General features: G+C 40.2%; 2 protein-coding genes across 2 annotated transcripts; both read left to right on the forward strand.

Moving 5' to 3' along the window:
- The first annotated feature begins 1062 nt into the window (after positions 1-1062).
- On the forward strand, positions 1063-3392 carry LOC9329658 (gibberellin 2-beta-dioxygenase 2). The gene is made up of 3 exons (XM_021015034.1): positions 1063-1701; positions 1903-2245; positions 2838-3392. The coding sequence occupies exons 1-3, from the start codon at positions 1289-1291 to the stop codon at positions 3105-3107; spliced, it is 1026 nt and encodes a 341-aa protein (XP_020870693.1). The 5' UTR covers positions 1063-1288; the 3' UTR covers positions 3108-3392.
- Positions 3393-5265: 1873 nt separating this feature from the next.
- On the forward strand, positions 5266-6451 carry LOC9326908 (serine/threonine-protein kinase prpf4B). Its single transcript, XM_021014898.1, has 3 exons — positions 5266-5379; positions 5796-6179; positions 6353-6451. Exons 1-3 carry the CDS (start codon positions 5266-5268, stop codon positions 6362-6364), a joined length of 510 nt encoding a protein of 169 aa, XP_020870557.1. The 3' UTR covers positions 6365-6451.
- Positions 6452-17526: the final 11075 nt, after the last annotated feature.

Consider the following 17526-nt stretch of genomic DNA (forward strand, 5'->3'; position numbering starts at 1 on the left):
TATTTATCATGATTCATAGTATATCTAAAACATTTTTTTCTTGTTTAAATATATTTAAGAGTTCCCTCTCGCAGTCTGATTTAAATATAGAATTTTCAATTTGTATACTTCCGAATTTAAATTCATCCCTATAAAAATAAATATTCCCAAACCAATTAAAATATTTACATGCACTAAGATATTATTAAGCGAGAAAATAAATAGAGTAAACAAAAGTTAATTACTGCACGTCGGAGGGAAGCCTTGGCCTCCAAGTCTTGGCCACCGAAAATATGTCGACTTCCCCGTTGCTTTAACTTAACTTTACAATATTATAAAATTTTACAGACTCGTATATAAATAATAGTGTTTCCAGTAAATTATTAAATACTAATAAAGAATGGCAATGTTTTAATGAAGATTGGCAAGATTCAATTGTTTTTTTCTATTGTGTGAATCTCACTCACCGCCTAATTTATAATCTTGTTCAAATAAACTATTTATAGTAGGACGATAGAAAAGAACTATATATAGAAGACTTTGCGGTTGGGTTTTATCTTCAACAATATCTAGTTAGAAATATATTTTCTGTAAAAGCATTTGGTCACGTTCTTTATTATTGATATCTATCTGATTTATTTTTGGTGAAGAAACCTAACTAGTATTCGGTCTACATATATGTAGGTATTTTCATTTTAACAATAAAGGGAATTTCATCATTCAAAATTAAAAGACTAGCTTTTTCTTACATAAAGTATACCTTTATATTATGATCGCTAAATTGTTGAAACACTTCGAGTCAATAATTAATTAAGTAAAACTACGACCCGTGATTCTTTTCTTCCTTTTGTCAACAATCCATACGCGTGAATACGTGATTAGTCAAAGTAAAATGCAAAAAGAAAAAACATCAAAAAACATAAAATCAGGACCATACCAATACCATATTCTCACTATACCAACTTCGATTTCATAAACCCAAATAAGAAAATAAAAACAAAAACTCCACGCTGTATATCCATGTGTGCGTGATACAAGAATAGACTCGACATGCAAAATAAAACTAAATATGACCAAATAATCATATAATATCCTGGAATAAATAAAAATCATAATAGTAACATTTTTTTATAAAATTTCGTATTCATTTTCTCCATCCTCCCCCACATAGTCACATATACCACTCCCTATAAATGCCAAGCAAAATAGCTTTCCTCGATAGTTCCTAAATCATAACTAAACCTTTTCTTCTTCTTCTTCTTCTTCAACCTTTGCTTCAATCTTTCATAACTCTCAACAAAAACCGAACATGGTAGTTTTGCCACAGCCAGTCACTTTAGAAAACCACATCTCCCTAATCCCAACATATAAACCGGTTCCGGTTCTCACTTCCCATTCAATCCCCGTCGTGAACCTAACCGATCCGGAAGCGAAAACCCGAATCGTAAAAGCCTGTGAGGAGTTCGGGTTCTTCAAGGTCGTAAACCACGGAGTCCGACCCGAACTCATGACTCGGTTAGAGCAGGAGGCTATTGGCTTCTTCGCCTTGCCTCAGTCTCTTAAAAACCGGGCTGGTCCGCCTGAACCGTACGGTTATGGTAATAAACGGATTGGACCAAACGGTGACGTTGGTTGGATTGAGTATATCCTCCTCAATGCTAACCCTCAGCTCTCCTCTCCTAAAACCTCCGCCGTTTTCCGTCAAACCCCTCAAATTTTCCGGTAAAATCTATTTTTTTTAATCTCAAAAAACAACGTTACATCACTTATTTTTCACTTCATATACTGTTGAAAAAACAAATCTATTATCTAAAGAAATCATCACTCATTTTCTTTATACATTTCAAGAAACAGAGCACTCTGTTTTTACCACTCTGCTTTATCTCCGTTGAAACCTGACGGTTGTGAGTGTAAATTAAACAGAGAAGCGGTGGAGGAGTACATGAAGGAGATTAAGGAAGTGTCGTACAAGGTGTTGGAGATGGTGGCTGAAGAACTAGGGATAGAGCCAAGAGACACTCTGAGTAAAATGCTGAGAGATGAGAAGAGTGACTCGTGCCTGAGACTAAACCATTATCCGGCGGCGGAGGAAGAGGCGGAGAAGATGGTGAAGGTGGGGTTTGGGGAACACACAGACCCACAAATAATCTCAGTGCTAAGATCTAATAACACGGCGGGTCTTCAAATCTGTGTGAAAGATGGAAGTTGGGTCGCTGTCCCTCCTGATCACTCTTCTTTCTTCATTAATGTTGGAGATGCTCTTCAGGTCCCTTTTCCTCTCTTTTCTCTATTTCTTTACATATAAAAATCTAAAATTGTTTTGATAATTTTATGTATTTAAGATTTGATGGTTTGTGTTTGAGACATTCTCTGCGGTTTATTTGGCTGGTCAAAATTCAAAAACAAAGTATATACATTTTTATCTTAAGATATACTAGTATATTTTATAATTAAAAATTTGGTAAATATTTTTTCAGATAATTTATGAGTTTTTTTGTTGTTGCTAAATTGGGTCAAGGGATGAAGGGAGTAAATGAGATCGGTGTGGATGGTCAACAAAAATTTTCACATGCGATTTCTTCTCGTCTCTTCTCTTTTATCCTTTTTTTATAAACAAAAGAGAATGGGTTTTAAAAGTTCCTTTTTCTTGTGTGTACGTCTAGAAAATCTATGTAGACACTGAGCCTCACGTGACAATTACTATTACACGATGGACATTATGCAACATAATATTCATTTTATAAGTGACGTTTCAAAAACAAGCCAAAAAAGTATTTAGAGAATGTCTTTTATCCTAATTTTGACCCCTACAACATTTCCAAAGTCTAAATTCCCACAACAATACCCGGTGATTGCAGGTTATGACTAACGGGAGGTTCAAGAGTGTTAAACACAGGGTCTTAGCCGATACAAGGAGATCGAGGATTTCAATGATATATTTCGGGGGACCGCCATTGAGCGAGAAGATCGCACCATTGCCATGCCTTGTTCCTGAGCAAGATGATTGGCTTTACAAAGAATTCACTTGGTCTCAATACAAATCTTCTGCTTACAAGTCTAAGCTTGGTGATTATAGACTTGGTCTCTTTGAGAAACAACCTCTTCTCACTCATAAAACCATTGTATGAGAGTAGTCATGATGATCACTATCATCCTTTGTATGATAAAAGTCATAATCACAAAAAAGAAGGAAATGGATAGTGTTTTGGATTAGTTTTTATTTTTGGTATGTTTTTCATTAGGTACAAAAGCATTAGGCTTTGCTTAGAGTTTGACCCAACCAAACCTACCTTTTGTATCTTCTCGTCTTCTTCTTCCTTTTCTTTTTTCCATAATTTGTTTATCTTTCTTGGAAATAACAATGAGTGTTTATTTTCTCTTTATGTTTCATTTAAGTGTTAAATTTTTGTTTTTTTTTCCATTTTCCACATCAGATTTGTCGAAATTCAACTACTACCAATACCGTTCGACTCTCATGTCCGTTTAAAGCTTCTCCAACGTGACACCAAAATATCATTGTTTTTGGGGATTATTGTTTAAAATGCCCTTTTTTGGGAAAAACTTACGAAAATGCCATTTTTTGAATAGTTTACGGATTTTGCCCTTTTTAACACTTAAAAATGTACGTATTTAGGATTTTTTTTTCCAAAAATACGTACTTTATACCAAATACTAAACCCTAAGAACAAATGGAACCGACTAAACCCAAACATAACGAGTGAAACGCATGTTAAATCATATTTTTGGAGCATGAAAAAGGGCAAAATGCATAAACTATTCAAAAAAGGGCAAAATCCACAAATGCCTTTATGAAAAAGGACAAAATCCATAATTTATTCTTGTTTTTTTTGTATGTTTTCACTTTTAATAATATGAATTTTTAATTATAATTAATACTTTAATTTGTACAAAATATCTAAATAAATATTAAAGAAACATACTAAAGTTCAATTAAACATTGAACATAAAATTACAAAACTAAAACAGAAAAAAACAGAAAAACTTAATTTAATAAAATAATTAAACACTTATAGTCTGAATATACTAGTTATGAGAATTTGTACTGTATAATTAATTTTCTATTATTAATCTATCAATTGTAATCTTATATTAAGTAAGTATATAAGGTATATGTTTGGAGAAGCATTTATCAAAAAATATTAAAAAATAAAATGAATCTTAAATTTAATAATATAATAATATATAATATCTTTTTTAGTGTAAAATTTAGTGTTATGGTTGAAGATGAAAAAAAATGGGACATCATAACACCAAATTTTATGTGATTTCAATACAAAAATTTGATGTTGTGATTGAAGTTGTTCTTAGGCTCGATATAGTATCTTTAGTGTTTGACGTGTTTTTTTAGTGATTTGATATTTTGATACATCATTAATGTGTGACTATGTAATCACTAAGGTATATGCTTGGAGAAGCATCATGTATGGAAGGGAGCTTCTCTGTCAACGTCTTGTTAAGAATGTGGGAAATGATTTTGTTTTTCAAAGTTTGGATTGATGAGTGGATTAAAGATGAGGATTAGGGCTGGAGGGCTCCTTTAAGATTGAACTAAGTGAGCATTTTTTTCCTGAGGATATCCATAGAATAAAAAAAATCAGACCGGTCACTGAGTTTGATGATTTTTATTCTTGGAAGCACAATAAAAGTGGTGACTTTTCTGTTAAGTCTGCTTATTGGCTGGCTTCTCAATCTTGCAATCTTCAAGTCAGGCTCCTAGCTGAACAACGTCCTTCTACTAATGAGCTGAAAGCAAAGGTATGGAAGTTTTTTTTTTTTTTTTTGCTAAGTGGTATGGAAGTTGAAAACTAACCCAAAGATTCATGTCTTCATCTGGAAAGCTCTTAATGGGTCGCTACCTGTTGCTAAGGCAATGAAGAATAGAGAGATGAAGGTAGATGAGAGATGTCAGATCTGTGGAGATGATGAGGAATCAGTGAATGATGTTTTATTCACTTGTTTTTTGGCCAGACAAGTGTGGGCTCTTACTGGCATTCCCTCTCCTCAATTGGGTTTTCAAAATGGATCTGTTTTTGCTAATATTCACTATCTCATTGAGAATTTCTCTAATTCTCTTTGGCCGGAGGACCTAAGAAACTCCTTTCCTTGGACTCTTTGGAGAATCTGGAAGAATAGGAATCTTTTATCCATTGAAGGTAAGTGTTTCACTGCTTTAGAATCAGCTCAAAAGTTAATGAGGATGTCTCTGAGTGGTTTGATGCTTGGAAATTGAATGAGGATGGAGTGAAATTGAATGAGGATGGAGTGATGGTGGAACAGAGTGGTGTGGTTAGAAGTGTGAGTGTGAGATGGAAACCGCCACTTGTTGAGTGGTTTAAGTACAATATGGTGTCTCTTGGTCTAACAGGAACAAGCTTGCTGGTTGTGCATGGGTTTTGAGAGATCATTTGGGGGTGGTTCTTCTTCATAGTAGGAGAGCTTTTGCTAGGGTTTTCGATAAGCAAGAGGCTCATTTCAAAGGGCTTCTTTGGGCCATTGAAAGTATGAGAAGTCACAGGGTGGACACTACAAAAAATATCCACATTGATAGCATCTGACGATAGCTCATTTTCCGTAACTGTTATGATAGATGAATTTTATTTTTTGATTATTATATAATAGCACTAAAACAACGCTAAGATATAAAATCACCAAATCAGAAGCGAAAATCACTTATTCCGCCAATACTTACATGAAAATTTCACTTAAGCGCCATAAACTTCAGAAACCAAAATTTTAAGTGTTATAGTTTATAGGGATATCCTAGTTTATAGCCAAAGCCAAAAAAAACTTACTAGCTGTTTACGACAAAAAAAAAAAAAAAAATTCCCCCAAATCGAAACCTAGGTTCTCATCGACTCCGACTCCACCGTGAGCTCGCCGCCGGCCTCATTTCGCATATCTTCATTATCCTTCAGTCTCCAGCTTGGTTCACGAACTCGGTCGATTCCTCCAATGCAGACAACACCAATCTGGACAAGGATCGAGACGGAGTTCGGGACCGAGAACGTGACTGTGACAGGGAGAGAGATAGAGGGCGAGATCGAGACTACAATAGGAATAAAGACAGAGAGCGAGAGCGAGAGAGAGACCATGAGCGTGGTCGTCGTGAACGAGATCGTGAACCGGATATGAGAAATAGAGATAAGGATCAAGAGGAGGAGGCTAAGGCTAGGAAGAAGGTAAGGGTTGAGAAATTGGTTGAGAGAGAGAGGGAGAAGGAACTCGTTTGATATGAAGGTTTATGAGAAGATTTATTTGTTTTTTTTGCCATATTTGTGTTACTTTCTCTAGCTCAATGCTTAGGTTAATTGTTTCTGTAACTTGTCTTCGTTTTATGGTTTTATTGTGATAGGAAACTTGCTGAGAAGGTTGCAGATCTGGATTATATGTCGTGGTTCCTGATGTCTTCCATGGAGATCCATATAATCTGAGAATCAAGATCGACCTTTAACAATGGTATAGTTAAAAGTTTAGTTTTTTCCTGTTGGTTTCATGATCCGTTACTTTTGTTAAAACTTGTTGGTTTCTTGTGTTCATGAGCATCGTGTTATAACTGCTAGTGGTGTTGTGTCTGTCATTGTCTTTGGAGATAGAGAAAAGCGACCATCGATTACTTATCCTGATTTGGCCTTAAACCGTAAGTATGAAGAATCTCTGTTTTACTGAATTTGTTAATGTTTTCGTTGCTTCTTGCCTTATAGTTTGCTTGTCGTGATTACTCACATAATTTCTCTTTTTTTCTTGTATCTTCACGAAGAGTTCTTGCAGTTAGGAGCTGCTCCAATTTTTCCTAATGACTCAGCCCCTTGTGCTGAAAACTTGGCAGATCAGATCCTTGAATTCTCAACTTTTTCGAGTAATGATTTAATTCCTTATATCTGGCTTATTGTAGTTCTCAACTTTTGTTCTATAATGTATAATGTATGCTTTTGTTCAGTCTTGGTGTTGTGATGTGTATGGGAGTGACTGCAGATGCTTATGTCCTCACCTTATTCCCGGTATGTTCCTATTTATTTTTCTCTACTCACAGTCCATTGCTTCAGATGAATATTGTGTTTATTATCTGTTCTATGTTTTAAAACTTATCAGATGAAACATAGAGAACAAGTTCTTGGTTTGATATCAGTTTTTCTCTATGTAGCTGCAGAAGGAGCTTGATGAGTATGAGAAGGAAATGTCACTCGGGGAGGAGCTGCAAGAGTTCTCAGGTTCCTTATCTTTCCTCTACCAAATCTTATATCTCAAGTTTGCGTATCTGTACAAATAGAATTATTAGTTTGAAATAATGCTTAATCACATATTGTTTGTTTTACAATTTGATCAAGCTGTTGATACGAGAGAATGGTTGAGGAGATGGGAGTCAAGTTCAAGGAGAAAGTTGACTATATCGTTTAATATATGATGTTAGTTTTAGTTTGTTTAAGACTAGGCGATAATTTAGTAAAATAGTATAAGACTTAATACAATGTTATGTATGACTTGTTTTTTGTAATGTAATATTACTTGTTGATGATTTATAAAATATAAACGTTATATATATATCTGTCCAATAAGTAAATTTTACAAAATTGGGTTCCAATATAAATTTTATTTTATAAATCAAATTAAATTTATATAGCGAAAGAAAATTTTACGATATTATATAAAACAACACTAAACGTGTGTAATAATAAAGTATATTATAGCATTCGACTAATGCTATAATACAAAAATGCTATCGTAAGTAGGGGTCTACCATAGCATTCGAAAAACGCTATCGTATGTGGGGGTCTACTGTTGGTGTCGGATCCCGCACCAGAAGTCCGCGACCAACCAAAGATTGCCACGTAGTCAAAATAATGGCCCATAAAGGACGAAGCCCAATGGACCCATGAGTCAAAGGAAAGGTCGAAGTGGTCGTCACCACTTCGAGAATCCGAAGTGAATGCACTATGACACAAGTTCGAAGTAGAAGACACGGGTAAGTCGGTTCAAGGACACTTGGGCCAAAAAGGCGAGGCCCGTGAAGATCAGAGTCAACTCAAATTCAAACGTTGAGCATTGAAGTCGAAGAATCAAAACGGACACATTTAAGAAGGAATAATTGTACTTAATTACTCATTTTAATGTTGTTTCCCTATGTATAAATAGAGAGGTCAATGGCTATGTAAAAGGGACCCTTCCTCTGGAGAGAAAAAGAATATAGCAATTTTCGTAACAATTCACAAGTTTTTATACATTCATTTTTGTCCCTCAAGAATAATCTTTCCCACCTAATAGAATACTTGAGTGTGTGAATCCGACATCCACATTTTGGCGCCGTCTGTGGGGAAATTAGGTTCTTGAGTGGTCAGATTTTTTCTTTATCACACTTCCGAGATAAGCAACAATGTCCGGAGGAGACGCCGCTGAGACATCATTGGCCGAAACCCTCAAAGCTATGCAGCAAACCATGTCGGACATATCACAAAAGTTCTCGGATGTGGAAAAGGCCGTCGATACGTTGCAAACATCCCAGGTATCTCTTAGTCAAAACGTCAATACTATACAAACTCGTGTTCGCTCTTTAAGTGCAGGAAACCCGGTGGGAATCCGAAGAGGGATATTCAACTCGCCAAGTTCCGCTGCACGAAATGAAACCAGCGGACAAACAACCCCCGGTGCTACTAATAATGTAGCTCATACGTTGGAGGAAGAGACGCAGCTCGGGGATGAAGAACAACTTGCAGCTCAGTATAAGCAGGAGAACCTCGACCAGTTCGAGACCATGAGGAAGGTTAGCCAGGAATTAAAAGAAATGAAATCAAAATTTCATCAAGCTACAAGTTCAGAGCCAGACATCAATCGAGTCATTGAAGAAGCTAGGCGAACACCTTTCATCTCGCGAATTGCGAGTTTGAGGATCAAAGATTCCCGGAAACTCAAATTGGACCCTTACAGCGGATTGGAGGATCCAAAAAGCTATCTCGCAGCTTTTCTGATCGCTGCAGGAAGAGTCGAATTGGATGAAGCTGATGAGGACGCAGGCTATTGCAAGCTGTTTTCGGAGAATCTATGTGGCCAAGCTCTAATGTGGTTCACCCAATTAGAGCCGGGTTCGATCAGCAATTTCGACGAACTATCGGCCGTATTCTTAAAGCAATACTCCATCCTTATGGATAAAAGCGTTTCGGATGCCGATCTTTGGAACTTAACGCAAGGATCTAATGAGTCACTTCGAGTTTTCATCACCAAATTCAAAGGAGTGCTGTCAAAACTCCCAAGAATCTCACAGCAATCAGCTTTATCTGCCTTACGAAAAGGATTGCGACATGATTCAAGGTTTAAAGAAGACTTAATACTTCATAAACCAGACACAATTCAGGATGCACTCTTCCGCGCGAACAACTGGATGGAGGTAGAGGACGAAAAAGAAAGTTTTGCCAAAAGGAATAAACAAGAAAAGTCGGCGATCACCGTCCCTACCAGGAAGTTCGAGCCTAGGGAGAGCAAGGGACCAAAGAAGTTTGGGTCGCAACCCTTCAACAATACCGTCGGGAAGCAATTCCAAGGGAAAGAAAGATCAAACACTTGGGTCCGTGATGAAAGTCTATATTGCGACATTCATAAAGTAACCGGACATTTAACCAAGGATTGCAGCGTTCTTAAAAAGCACCTCGCAGAGCTTTGGGCTAGTGGCGATCTTTCTAAATTCGATATAAAAGATTTTGTGAAGGAATACCACGAAGCAAAGGAAAACTCCAAAGATCAAGATTCCAAAAGACCAAGGTTATCCAACGAGGAAGAACCAAGAAGATCGAAGGGTAAGATCAATGTGATTCTAGGAGGTTCCAGATTTTGCGGAGATTCAATAAGTTCCATCAAAAAGCATAGACGAAATGTCTTACTCAAAGCAAGCTTGAGCGAAGAAATTGATTTTCAAGGTGCCTCAATATCATTTAACGAAGAAGAAACACGGCATCTCGAAAGACCGCACGATGATGCTCTAGTCATTACCCTTGATGTCGCTAACTTCGAAGTATCAAGGATCCTTATAGATACAGGCAGTTCGGTCGACTTGATCTTTTTAAGTACTCTAGAAAAAATGGGAATCAGCCGAGGAGACATAGTAGGACCCCCATCTCCGTTAGTTGCGTTCACAAGCGAGTCAGCCATGTCTCTCGGAACAATCAAGCTACCGGTCCTTGCCAAGAAGGTATCGAAGATCGTGGACTTTGTTGTCTTCGATAAGCCCGCAGCTTACAATATTATCCTCGGGACTCCCTGGATTTATCGAATGAAAGCAGTCCCCTCTACATATCATCAATGTATCAAATTTCCAACATCAAATGGGGTGGAAACAATTCGGGGAGATCAAGAAGTTTCACGGACGTGTTACTTAGCTAGCCACCGTTTGAAGATCCAATAGCAATTAACAAAGCCCGCAAAAGAAGGACTAAGGCAGAAATTTCTTAGTGGGCAGGAAAAAGAGGATGTGGTAGTCGAAGTGGTATTGGAAGAAGACAAACCAGATCGGAAAATTCGAATTGGAGCAACTTTGACTGGCCAAATAAAAGAAGCTTTGATCGAACTCTTAAGGAAAAACAAAGCATCATTTGCATGGTCAGCAGCGGACATGCCTGGCATAAATCCGAGTGTAATTTGTTATGAACTAAACGTGGATCCAAGCTTCAAACCGGTGAAACAAAAAAGAAGAAAGCTCGGAGTGGAGCGAGCCAAAATAGTAAATGACGAAGTAGATAAACTTTTGAAGATAGGATCCATAAGAGAAGTGCAATACCCGGAATGGATAGCAAACACTGTCGTCGTCAAAAAGAAAAATGGGAAAGATAGGGTTTGCATCGATTTCACATACCTAAATAAAGCATGCCCCAAAGATAGTTTCCCGCTCCCACATATAGATCGCCTTGTAGAGTCCACCGCTGGGAACGAGCTGTTAACATTCATGGACGCTTTTTCGGGTTATAATCAAATAATGATGAACCCCGAAGATCAAGAAAAGACGTCATTCATCACTGATAGAGGTATCTATTGTTACAAGGTAATGCCTTTTGGTTTGAAAAATGCAGGAGCAACTTACCAACGGTTGGTTAACAAGATGTTCCATAATCATCTCGGGAAAACAATGGAAGTCTACATAGATGATATGTTGGTTAAGTCATTAAAGAAAGAGGATCACGTTAAGCATTTAGAGGAATGTTTTGATATTCTCAATAAATATCAAATGAAGCTGAACCCGGCGAAGTGCACATTTGGAGCCCCATCCGGAGAATTTCTTGGCTATATCGTGACAGAAAGAGGGATTGAAGCCAATCCAAATCAAATTAACGCCTTTCTAAATATGCTGTCCCCAAGAAACTTCAAAGAAGTACAACGGTTGACGGGGCGGATTGCGGCTTTGAATCGTTTTGTCTCAAGATCAACAGATAAATCGTTACCCTTCTACCAAATTCTAAAAGGGAACAAAGGATTCCTTTGGGATGAGAAGTGTGAGGAAGCTTTTGGGCAGCTTAAGGCATACTTAACCACTCCACCTATACTGTCCAAACCAGAAGTGGATGAAAAACTTTACTTGTACGTATCAGTTTCAGACCACGTGGTTAGTGGAGTCTTGGTTCGGGAAGACCGTGGGGAGCAGAAGCCAATTTACTACGTGAGCAAGTCAATGACGGATCCAGAAACCAGATACACAATGATGGAAAAGCTTGCACTCGCGGTGGTAACTTCAGCTCGGAAGCTGCGTCCATATTTTCAGTCCCATCCGGTCGAAGTATTAACTAACCAACCACTCAGAACAATACTTCATAGTCCAAGTCAGTCCGGACGTTTGGCGAAATGGGCGGTGGAATTAAGCGAGTACGACATAGAGTTCAAAAGCCGGATCAGTATGAAGGCTCAGGTCTTAGCAGACTTCCTGACCGAACTACCAATACCTGGAACGACAGAGCAATCGGAGAACCAAACTTGGAAATTACACGTGGACGGGTCTTCAACAAAACAAGGATCCGGAGTGGGAATCAAGTTGGAATCTCCAACATCAAAAATTCTAGAACAATCATTCCGATTGTTATTCAATGCCTCCAACAACGAGGCAGAATACGAAGCCCTTATTGCCGGACTTCGACTAGCACAAGGAGTTGGAGCTAAGGAAATTATGGCTTATTGCGATTCGCAATTAGTAGTTAACCAATTTAATGGAGACTATGAGGCCAAAGATTCAAGAATGGAAGCGTACCTCGAAGTGGTGAAGGATCTATCTAAAAATTTCTCGAAATTTGAATTAATCCGCATACCTCGGGGAGAGAATACAACTGCGGATGCACTTGCCGCATTGGCGTCAACGTCAGATCCTGAGTTAAAGAGAGTTATTCCAGTAGAATGCATCTCGGAGCGAAGTATTCAAGACAGCAAGGAAACCCTCGTCGTTACAAGGTCTCGAGCAGCGGCACGCGACCGTGGCGAACCAGAGATCGAGCCGCCACCCAACAAACGCAGGAAGTCAAGGGGATCAAATGCGTCTAACAAGGAACCAGTTGTCTTAGCTGAAGAAGTGGTTCCAGAAACAATGTTAGAAACCGAGCCATTAATCGAGGAGGATATTCTTGAACCAAACGAGCATCCCGAACCAGAGCCACGAATATTTCACAAAGTTGGCCAAATTCCGGCTAAAGACTGGGGGGCTGACTGGAGGGAGCCAATAAAGCACTACATCATGACGGGTGAGCTCCCAAAGAATAAATGGCAGGCCATGAAAATGAAAGTCGTTAGCGCGAAATTTTGTCTGTCAAAGGATGCGTTATATAGACGAGGTGTCAGTGACCCTTACCTATTATGCATTTTTGGGCCCGAAGTCGAAATCATCATGAGTGAGGTGCATGAAGGATTATGTGGGAGTCATTCATCAGGAAGAGCTATGGCTTTTAAAGTTAAAAGAATGGGGTATTTTTGGCCCACTATGATCACAGATTGTGTTAAGTTCGCCCAAAGATGCAAGCGCTGCCAACTCCATGCACCATTGATCCATCAGCCGTCGGAGTTATTCTCCTCCATTTCCGCCCCATACCCGTTTATGAGGTGGTCAATGGACATCATTGGACCATTGCACAAATCAACTCGAGGTGTACAATACCTTCTAGTCCTTACGGACTACTTTTCGAAATGGATTGAAGCTGAGGCGTATGTTGGTATCAAGGATTCGGCGGTGAAGACCTTTATTTGGAAAAACATTATATGTCGACATGGAGTTCCGTACGAAATAGTCACTGATAATGGACCACAATTCATTTCACACGAGTTTGATGCCTTTTGTGCAGACTGGGGAATCAAAGTTAGTTATTCTACTCCACGATATCCGCAAGGAAACGGTCAAGCTGAAGCCGCGAACAAGACAATATTAAGCAACCTCAAGAAACGCTTAAGTCATCTGAAGGGAGGATGGTATGAAGAACTCCAGCCCGTCCTATGGGCTTATCGTACAACCCCTAGGCGACCAACAGGAGAAACTCCATTCTCTTTGGTTTACGGCATGGAGGCGGTAGTACCAGCTGAACTCAATGTGCCCGGACTTCGCCGAACAGAAGCACCATTAAATGAGGAAGAAAATTCAGCAATGCTTAATGATTCACTAGATACCATAAACGAAAGGCGTGATCAAGCTCTAATTCGGATCCAGAATTACCAACAGGCAGCAGCCCGGTATTACAATTCTAAGGTTAAAAGTAGGCCGTTCTTCGTGGGAGATTATGTATTAAGGCGCGTCTTTGACAACAGAAAAGAAGAAGGTGCCGGTAAACTCGGAATTAATTGGGAAGGACCTTACATTATTACCGAGGTGGTTCGAAACGGTGTTTACAGGTTGAAAGATTTAGAAGACAATCCAGTCAAGCGACCTTGGAATGTGATCAACCTAAAGAAATTTTATGTTTAAAGCTACATGCATTGTTCATGAACTACGGTGTGGCTTGATCCCGAGATGGGTACGTAGGCAGCTCGAAAATGAGTTCAGCTATTAATAAAATTTGTTTTATTTCTTTATTAAAAGAAAAAGTTTCGACTGTGCGAACAAGTGAAGCAAATAGATGGTTCGGCTAAAGCGAACATACAAAAGATTGGAAATAGAGCGTTATTTAAAAAAACGGAATGTCCTTCATCGTACACTTCGGATTATGGAAATCTTGTTGATGAGCAGAACACTTCAACTCCTTGACCAGCAAGATCGAGGATCGGCATCATGCAGTCCGGAATTCGAGCAAAGTCAGAAATTCCAAGCTCAATCCACTCTCCGGGGTGAGATTCAAGGATGTGAAGACTTCTTGACACTGTAGTAAGCCTGCGTTGCATCCGGTTAATCCTCTTCCGAAGTCTCCTATTTTCCGACGTAAGCTTCCGGTGTTGAAGCTCGAGCGCCTCTATGAACGCCGTCGCCGTTCCTTGGTCTCTGATTGGGAGATCCCTGATCAAAGCACATGGGGCTCGGATTTGAGATCTCAAGAAGCCGCGAAGTGGAGGAGGCTGCCTGTTGGGCTCATTTGGAACATCTTCATTCATCATTCCGATTCTGGAGAAGTCGGGCATAGATTCTGAACAGCGTAGATTGAACTCCATACCTGCTAAAATAAAAAAAAGAGAGTGGTGAGGAGTAAAGGGGAATTGAACCTATAATTTATAGGAACCTCATATCCCTAGCAAGCTGCGGATTCTATCCAAGGAATGGAATGATTCGCGGAGAGATTTATGCCCTCGAACGGATCCTGCATTAAAAGACGCATCTCCAAGAATATTTGGAAAGAAAGGAAAGTAGCAAATATTTCCATAAATAAAAAGGGGCCGAAGCCCATTACGAGTTTTAAAAAAAAGAAGAAGTGAAGAAATTAAAGAACATTTATGGGAGAGGCTCAGGAACAGGCTCCTTCATCGCCGGTTTAGTCTTCGAAGTGGACGCCTTGTTTTTGGCATCCACTTCGGAACGATCCCGAACGCGTTTCCGGCAGTTGCTGGCCTCCTCCTCCAAGTCCTCTTCCTCTTCACTGTCGGATGGAACGGCGAAGACAGGGGCGTTCACGGGACCCGGGACTCCTCTAGCACGGAGATACATCCGAAGCATCTTCGGGATCTCAGCAACGGAATCGAAGTTCCGCCACTGCCATTGAAAGGGATCACTCTCCAAAGCCCGTACCTTCCTTTCCACCCGAGCGATGCGAGCCTCGAGCGTCTGCCTTTTGAGTCCCAGCCGCTGCCTCTCTTCACACAAGCGACGGTGCTTGTCGGCGACCTAGCATAAAAATGAGTGAATAAGACGAAACAAGAAGTTTTAAATCAAAAACTTTAATATTTACCTTGTCAATAAAATCGCAAGCCTCTTTCTTCTCCTTCGGAGGAAAGTGAAAGACGGCGTGAGGGAAGAGAACGCCGGCTGGTTCAAAGCCGTCGCCGGACAAGAAGAGTGGACTGCCGGGATCAACGGGGGCTACTGTTTCGTTTTCCATTCTTAAAATATTTCTCAAGTAAGATTCTAGAGTCATGTTTAATAAAGCCTAGAGGTAGGTAAGCCTTTATTTATAATGATTTAGGGTTTGTCTTGGAACCATAAATCCATTAATGGTAGCGTTTCCGAGTGGGTTAAACCATTTTTGGAAAATCGAGAAAAGGCAATTATTGCATTAAAAGACGAGCCGTTTTCCTTGAGAAGGGAAAGAGCAACCGTCGCATTAACTACAAAAGTTTCTAAGGCCCAAGCCCAACAAGTTTACCGAGTTGACTAAACCCGAAGTGGGGAACTCGCTTTAAGCCGAGCTCAGCTCTCGCATTCTAAAGAGAAAGGTCTGATCAGCCTAAAAATCTCGAAAGCATTGCCACAAGGCCACAAAAGGTTAAAAGCGGACTTTGCAAACCCGCATATAATTTTAACCAAACCCCCTGGGGTCACAACCTAGAAAGGTTTAAAAGCCTCCTCAGGCAAATATCTTGTTCAAAAGAAACAATAAAGCCTTCTTAGGCCAAAAATAAGTTCGAAATTAAGTCTTAAAGTTAAAGGGACAATCCCCAATTTAAAGTGGACGCAGCCACTACGGAGTGATCTCCACCCCGGACTCCGGCTCAGCAACCCAAGTTTCATTCACCTCCTTGACTGGTGCTTGATCAGATGAAGCTCCCTGACCACCCTCCGCGGTACAACCAACCTCCGGAGTGACCTCTGGTACCATAGGAGCTGCGGGCGGGACAACGTCTTCCGTCTCACTTGAACCTAGATATAATAATTCCAGTCAATCAAAGGTACAAGGTAAGAAAAAGGTAAGCCACAGGAGCCAAGCGTTACCTGCCCAGTCTAAACCCGATTCACTTATAGGAGGTGATTCAGTAAAGAATGCCTCGAAGTCAAGCGGGTTGAAGGCCGAAGTGGGAAGAGCTGCCAAGCGACTCCGTTTTTCAGAAAGGTTAGTCGACAGCTCGGTCCTTTCTTGCTCCTCGGAGAAATCTGCTTCATGGATTTGATCCAGCAGAATCAGGTTGCTTTCGTGCTCCTTGATGTCTGACTCCAAGTCCGACCTAGCTTTCTCGGTTTGCATGAAGCGAATGGCCCCTTGGATCAATTCCATCCCGCGTCCCTTAACCTCCTTTCTGGCCTTCGATGCCGACCTTGCCAACTCAGAATCACGCAACTTGGCTAGCGCCTTGTACTTCGCGTCAAGCTCGATAAGTTGGTTGTTCAGGGTGTCGGCGGTTGATTCGGATTCATGAAGTCTACCCTGAACACCAGACAGTTCGTCCTGGAGTTTGTAATTCCGGTCATAGTAGTCTTGCAGTTCCCCCTTCACCTGCGCCAGCTCCGACGTCAACCTATCGACCTTATCCTCCAAATCGTGCTTAGAGCCAGCAGAAGAGTTGAGGTCAGCCTCAAGAGCTGAGAATTTCTTCTTCCACATGTCAATCTCCTTCTCCCGACCAATGACCAACCCTTCGTAATGTTCGATCATGTCGTTAAATTCGCTATGAGCCTGGCATTATACATGAACCAGGGATGGTGAGTCAATTCGCAGAATGGCAATGCAAAAAAAAAAAAAAAAAAAAAACGGAACTAACCCGAGATGAGTGATGCGCGTGAAGCAAATAGCATTCACGAATCGCAGGGCGCCATTTGTCGAAATCTGGCAAGATCGAACCTGATCGGGTCTTGAAGCATCGGAAGACGCTACCCTCTTTCTCCATAGCTGCGAAGAAAGAGGAGTTGTAAAAATCGGAATCTTAATGGAAATAAAAAAAAAACGTTGAATACTATATGAATCACCAAACCTGAAAGCGATTTGACTTGAGGGACAAGAGCAGGTTTTAACCTCGAGGAAGTATCTCGAGATTCAGAATCTCCCTTTTTCGGAGATGCACTCCGAGCGGTCTTTCCACTATCAGGCTGGGAGGAGGAAGACATATCAACCGGTCGTGGAGGACCCATTGGTTCAGGAGGAGGGGATGATCGAGGTGAGCGGTCAGTCCGGGCCCTCGACTTTTCCCTCCGCGGAGAAGAATCGCTGCGAGAGGACTTGTCTCTCTTCC

Source organism: Arabidopsis lyrata, assembly GCF_000004255.2.
Source record: "Arabidopsis lyrata subsp. lyrata unplaced genomic scaffold ARALYscaffold_1, whole genome shotgun sequence".
Lineage (NCBI taxonomy): Eukaryota > Viridiplantae > Streptophyta > Magnoliopsida > Brassicales > Brassicaceae > Arabidopsis > Arabidopsis lyrata.